The following is a 7,219-nucleotide window of genomic DNA, read 5'->3' on the forward strand; positions in this document are numbered from 1 at the left end:
ATTTAGAATTTTTCTCCAGATTCTGTTCTGCATTTGTGGAAGCTGACAACTTGGCGTGATCCATGCAAGGGTCCCAGAGCCCAGACTCCAGCCTGAGCCCACACACCTACACTGCAATTTTATAGCCCCACAGCCCGAGCCCCGTGAGCCTGAGTCAGCTGCCATGGGTGTTTTTATTGTAGTGTAGGCATAGCCTAAGGGGAAAAACTGGAAAACAGGGTGGTTAGGAGCCTAACATGGTAGGATTTTTATAATTTTTATCCTATACTAAATCACCCAAATAAGAATGGTTGTTAGAGGAGCAGCCACTTCTGGTAGGGCCTTCTTGAAACACTTTGCTTTTGTTTGTCTTCAAGTGTGGACCTTGAAACTAGCCTCCTTTCCCTAAGAGGAAAGGAGTGCCACAATCTCAGAACGCAGAAGGAAATAGTTAGTTCTTAGCATGTCGTAATTTTCAGCCACTTCCTTTTGAAGCGCAGTGTTTGTCAAAAATCCGGTAGCAGTCCATTGTAACATTAAAAACAAGATGATAAATAGCACAACCAAATACTAAACCAGCCTCATTTTAGAATCCATTAGGTGATCATCCAAATGGTAGATGAGTGTGCTGTCTTTGTTGTAACCCCCGAGAGTTTGAATCTTAGACAAATTGTTACTCAAAAGTCATTGCAAGAGTTCACCGTTTGTTTATGCAGTTGTTCTGATAAGAGATGGGCCGAAGCCAGGAACTTCAGTTTCATATTTGAAACTTCGCAGTGTCTAGAGATTTTCAGATCTCAGGATTTGTCTTGTGCTGATCAATAGTTGTGAAAGCTACAGGTTCAGATGTTCCAGCAGGTGAAGAGGAACTTGATCTAGCCATCTGAAGTGTATACATCAGACTGTACTCATCATCTAGATAACACTCATGTACATAAGTAGGCTGATATGGCACTATAGATAATGCAGAGAGGAGGTAGTGGGCATAAACTTGCAAAGTCTGAACTTAATAGCAGTCCTGTTCTGAAGTTCAGATATGTCAGATGATACATTTCACTGGAAGAATAGTGAGAAACAGTACTTCTAGAGTACTGCTTGTCATAATTCAGGCCAATTGCACTTTTATCCGCCTCCCCCATCCCATGGTGGTCCACCAAAGGCACTCCCTCTAGGCTCCCAGCTCCTCAGCTGTCAACTCTCCGGGCAGAGATCCACATCTCTCTCCCTCCTGTCCTGGGATGTTACAGCTGCACATCTCCCTAATGTATACTGTGATATTCCTAGCAAGCCAGACTGCCTAAAGCCAGCATCAGTGCTTTGCTTTCTCTCCAAAAGCTATGCCCAATATACTGCCTGCTGTTATAAATGACCGCACAGCTCCATATAAGGAAGCACATTTATTCTTAAGGTAAAAGCATTGCAGAAAAGATGTTTAAAAACAATAGAAGAACCGACATGCATGCTAAAAAGTTACCAGAGATCACTTCAGCTCCAACTTCGGGCTCTGGTAGGTGTCAGTCCTTCAAAACCCACATCTGGGTTTTCCTCTGGTTACAAATTTTGTAACTGTCTCAGAACTAAGACTCGGCAGGTTATCGTGTTCCTATACAGCTCAGGCCATTAGCCTCCAAGACCAGATAGTCAGAAGACAATCACCCTCTCTTTGGGGTGTAGCTTCAAAAAGCTGAGTTTTTGCATCACCGGAAGTGAGTAATTTGCATTAATGTTTCCCTAGGGATTCCCTAGGTAATTCAGTTCACCCTTATTGGCACAGAAAATCCATTCTTGTTTGGCATAATCTCAGTATAGTCCATTGAACTCCCAGGTCTTACATCATATCTCCCCAAGAGGTTACCTGCAATCCTCGCCCACAATAATATGTAAGCTTTGCATTTAATACAGTAACATTTTTTTGAGGATATTGCCGTTATCTGTCACTCTTCCCCATACTTAAAAGGTCTTGGTGGAGCTGTTACTGCAAAAGAGGGAACCATCAAAGAAGGGCGCAGAGAGGTATTAGAATAAAAAGATGAGCAATAGCAGGTGTTGAGGGGTTGGGTTCACTACAGAAAACAAACAGTGATGAAGATTAACTTTGTACATGTTTCAGTTATATAACAAACTTTTCCTTTTCTTAGATGCAGAACCCGGACACGCTGTCAGCAATGTCAAACCCTAGAGCAATGCAAGCTTTACTACAAATTCAGCAGGGCTTGCAGACACTAGCAACAGAAGCACCAGGGCTTATACCAGGGTAAGAGTTGGCCCAACAAACTTGTACATTTCTTTACTTATTTATTTTAAGTCGATTTGGTTTATTTGTCTTGCTTCTTTAAATTTAGAAGCTTGTCCAGTTGCACAAGTTGTTCCACACAAACGTCATTTTCAGTTTATTAAACAGCTTTATTTTAGGCATCTCCTACTTTATTTTTCCTTTAAAAAATGTTAAAATGCTAATGTTTATAATTAGGGCCCTACCAAATACACGGCCATGAAAAATGCATCACGGACCATGAAATCTGGTCTTTTGTGTGCTTTTACCCTATACTAGACAGATTTAACGGAGGAGACTAGTGTTTCTCAAGTTGGGGGTTCTGACCCAAAAGGGAGTTGCAGGGGGAGTTGCAAGGCCGTGATATTGCCACCCTTACTTCTGCACTGCCTTCAGGGCTGGATGGCTGGAGAGTGGTGGCTGCTGACTGAGGGCCCAGCTCTGCATGCAGCAATGCAGAAGTAAGGGTGGCAATACCATAATGTGCCATCATTACTTCTATGCTGCTGCTGCTGACGGCTCTGCCTTCAGAGCTGGGCTCCTGGCCAGCAGCTGCTGCTCTCCAGCTCTGAAGGCAGCACCGCCACCAGCAGCACTGCAGAAATAAGGATAGCAGTACCACAACCCCTCCCCCACAATAACCTTGTGACCTTCCTTCCCCCCACACACAACTCCTCTTTGGGTCAGGACCCCTACAGTTACAACGTAGTGCAATTTCAAAGTTAAATAGCTGAAATTATGAAACTTACCATTTTAAAAATACTATCACCATGAAATTGACCAAAATGGACCATGAACTTGGTCGGGCCCTATTTATAATGAATCTTACTGTGTTTGGATGCTTTATTTACATTAAATGCACATTCTCCATTCTCACTGATATCCACAGAATTCCAGTGAGACAGTTGGTGGGGGGAGGAGTAACAGTATATGATTATCAACTTTAATACAAAAATAAATGTTAACATTGCTGTTCCTCATTTCTGCAGATTTAATCCTGGTGTAGGGGGATTAGGAAGCACTGGAGGGGGATTAGGAAGCACAGGAACAACTGTACCTAGCTCCATCCCCAGTGAAAATACAAGTCCAGCCTCAGGAGTTGCTGAACCTGGTCACCAACAGTTTGTTCAGCAAATGTTGCAGGCACTTGCTGGTGCAAATGCTCAGGTAAGGTAAATCCTAGAACTTTAAGATGTATCTAATATTTGATTTATCAATGTAGGCTGAAAGGTGCAGTTAGGAGAAAGTACTTGAAAAAACACATGCTTAATACTGCTGGCTCATGGATGGATGAGTGGACCAGGCTAGAAAACTGTTATTTTCCCAGATGTGAAAATAAATGCTGGAAAAATTGAAATTTTAATACTTCTGTCCTGGGACCATTAGCCCTTGAGTTGTTCACGTGCACAGAGAAGTGCACAGATTGTGTCAGTGTTAAGCCTTTCACTTATGCCTCTGCCCAATCAGGGTTTTGTTTTTTAAACTATTTCAATTCTGTGTAGGTGTCATTTGTATTGTATTGGTATGGAAGACTGAGATATGGTGGTAGAAGTTTCTCACAAATGTCCTTAGTAGTACAAAGAGCAAACTTGGACTGACAAAAGCTATAAAATTCTTAATTTGGGTACTGCTTTTATTGCAAACTTGCTTTTTGAAATCTAGTTCATTTCAAGTTGTTTTCAGGTACTGCAATAGCCCTTAAGATTTCTGCTAATTCTTGTTTGTAAAGTAACATTTTATCTTCAAAATAGTCACCCTAATTGCGATAACAAGGACCTATACAGACAAAGGACACTCACTATAGATAACATTCTGCAAAACGCACACAAACTAGAAATCAGAGCAAAATGTGTTTGCTTTATCTGTTAAACTAAGAGTTCCAAGTAACAAATAGTAAATAGGTAAAATAGACAAAAATTTTGGATAAGAGAATTTTTTTGTCCGTTTAATTTTCCCTTACTACTTAGGTAATGTAGGGAGTTCAGAACAGCCATACCATCTGTGCTGTAATTCTTGAACATGGGCTTAATAGCTAGAATCAAGATAGAATGGCAGCCTTAACAATGAACAAAAAAAGTTTTTGTATTTTTATGGGTTGGTCACTAACTCTTGTAACTGTGTTCGCTCTTTAAAACCTAGTATTTGAAAAACAGTTTTTCCTTTGTTGCTTATTTGCCAAAACTGGAGTTAAAGAACTCTTGGAATGACTACTTCTGGAAACAGCAAGAAGTGTAGTTTCTTTGGCATTGTTGGTTTAAAATACCCATGTTAAACATATTGTTACTTGCAACTAAAATGGTTTCAAAGAATCCTTCTAACCATCAGAAGTTTGTAAGGGCTCAATCCTGTGCCATCATAGTCAGTAGGAGTTCTGCCACTAATTATGTGGGAGCAGGATCAGACCATAAAAGCACAGCTGTTCAGTTTCCCATTTGGAAGTTCTAGCTGTTATAAAACTTCTGCAAACTTCCAATACTTCTTGACCTTTTTAAAAGCCTTTAGAAACTATAAAGGTGATATGCCACTAACAGGAATAATTTTACTGTGCCTCATCACATTCAGTAACCAACAATGAGTTTATTAAAAATAAATGATGCTGAAGAATAGCATCATTGCATTTAACTCTTCATTTCACTTACAAGAACAATCTATTCATGACACTTTGAAGGAACTATTTTAAGAAAATGATTCTCAATCAGATTATCTTGCTTTGCTCCCTTACATCACATCAAACATGCAGCACTTTCTGTAATCACTTCAGAAACAATCGACTTTTGGTACAGGTGTTCTTAAACCAGTCAGCAGACTATCCTCGGAGAAGGATGCTATTCAGTTGCAGTTGTTCAAGCACTTCAATTTTGCTCTTTAGTTTTGGAGATTTAAAGGAAAAGTTAGTTGCAGAAATACACCAAGCCGAAGTACGGAATAGAATCAAATGTATTTTAATCATCTAGTACAATTTTTTCACAGTATTTGTATTAAGCCTGTGTCTACAGCTTGAAATAAATTGTCCTCTTTTTAGCAGTTACAAAATCCAGAAGTCAGATTTCAGCAACAACTGGAGCAGCTCAGTGCAATGGGGTTTTTGAACCGTGAAGCAAATTTACAAGCTCTAATAGCAACAGGAGGAGATATCAATGCAGCTATTGAAAGGCTACTGGGCTCCCAACCATCATAGCAACATTTCTTTAACTTCAAAAAATGTAATTTATTTTTGATAACAGCTCTTAAATCTTTAAAATACTTGCTTTATTTCATTCTGACTCTTGGGATTGTCTTGTTATAACTAAACCCAGTCTGATGCATTTTAAGGTGGAGTGCAGTAGTTTTCTTTGGACAGTGGGAATCAATGCTTTTTCATTCACAGTTGTTGCATGCATCAAACACTTCTCTTCAGCATTTATTGTGATTTTGTTGAAACAAGTATCATCTTTCACAGTTGAATGAACAGGGTTGGTCAGACCTACAATTGTCCAATTTATTTACTACTTAAACATTAGCTTTGGGTAGTAATTTATGTAGAATACAAATTATTAAAAAGGAAACAGATTAAATGAAGCTATAATTTGTGGGTACCAATACTGCTTTTTGTGACTTCAGCATGTATTTTTTGCTAGCAAAATGCTGTAAGATTTATACCATTTGATTTATCTATCATTTTTGCTTTTATTTGTGTAAAATATACACGCAATATACATGTTGGAAACAGCTCACATCTAGGAATTTGCACATTGCAATAGAATGAATCTATGTAACCAAAAAAATCCAGAACAAATAAAATTGACAAATTTCTAGTGCAGAAACTTTGAGCATCTTTGGTAAACATCTCTCAGCAGAAGAGTTTAGGCAAATTCATTTAAAATATGCTAGAATTATTGATCTAATTATCTCTAAGTCTACATCTAACTGAACAGAAACCTGCATTGTAACATTGTCTCAGTATTCACAAGGATTGACTGACTGTAAATTATCTTAATCTTTTTGCAGATTGAAGGAGCACTACTGTATGCTCTGAAACTGCTTCTAAGGCTTTTTGGCTTCTCTCATTGAGATTCTAACATGCATTATGATTTGTAATTGGAAGAATTACTTTCACTGACAGTGTCATGTGATATTCTAATTACTTTTAACCACCATGTAAAAATACTGTATATCTTTTGAGTTTTTATTGGTAGTTATTTCTCTTGTGCACAGGTAATAAATGAATTAAAAATTCTTTGAGCAATTTGTCTCAAGTGTTTTTGCACAATTGCTGATTCTTAAACTTTCAGAAAAGTGAAACATCTTGATATTTGGCCTTTAAGGGAGACATTTGGAGCACCATACACATTTTTATCTTTTGACTGGGATTAATAAACAATGTTTGGATTATAAAGGCGAGAGGGAAAGTAAGGGTAGTCCTCATACTTCTGATTTCCCTTACAGTAGGTAAAATGTAACACTGGATGAGAGAAAGCATACTTGACTGTTTATATCCTGTTTAGCAAACTGGCTCTGGTTTGGATGATACATCCCTTCTGGGGCCTGTTATGTCAAGTTTACATGTTAGTAGTTGAAGATTATTCACTTGTACTATTTATACTTTAATCTCAGCATTATATTTTATCAAATCATGTAAACAATCACTTCCTTTGGTGTTGAGTATAAATGTGATTTACTTTAAAAGGTGATGGGAAACAGGTTAAACTTACCCTTCCAAACATAGTTCACAGATTCAAAGTTCACCAAGTTAGATGAACCAAAAGAATTTTGAAATATAAACAACAAAATGAGATCAGGTACTCTGTATTTAAATCACTTGGTTATAAAACTGAAATCTTCTAACGTCTGTTAGAGCAAATCGCAAGAGAATGTGATGCTCTGACTTGCACCTTTCCTGGATGGTAAACATTTTAGTTGAACTTTGGCACTAATAAGTAAATTGTTCAATTACAGCTGATGCACAGTGCTGGGAAAAGCTCAAGAAAA

General features: G+C 38.2%; 1 protein-coding gene across 4 annotated transcripts in view; it reads left to right on the top strand.

Moving 5' to 3' along the window:
• Positions 1-6,467, top strand: part of UBQLN1 (ubiquilin 1) — a 47,017-nt gene extending 40,550 nt beyond the window's left edge. For 2 of the 4 annotated variants that reach the window (XM_045020718.1, XM_045020715.1), the window contains exons 9-11: positions 2,118-2,233; positions 3,241-3,418; positions 5,274-6,467. In XM_045020718.1, coding sequence (XP_044876653.1) covers positions 2,118-2,233; positions 3,241-3,418; positions 5,274-5,429 — 450 coding nt within the window. In that variant the 3' untranslated portion in view covers positions 5,430-6,467. The remainder of the gene's footprint in view (positions 1-2,117; positions 2,234-3,240; positions 3,419-5,273) is intronic. The other 2 variants (XM_045020716.1, XM_045020717.1) reach the window with 2 other exon arrangements.
• The last annotated feature ends 752 nt before the right edge of the window (positions 6,468-7,219 follow it).

Source organism: Mauremys mutica, chromosome 6, assembly GCF_020497125.1.
Source record: "Mauremys mutica isolate MM-2020 ecotype Southern chromosome 6, ASM2049712v1, whole genome shotgun sequence".
Lineage (NCBI taxonomy): Eukaryota > Metazoa > Chordata > Testudines > Geoemydidae > Mauremys > Mauremys mutica.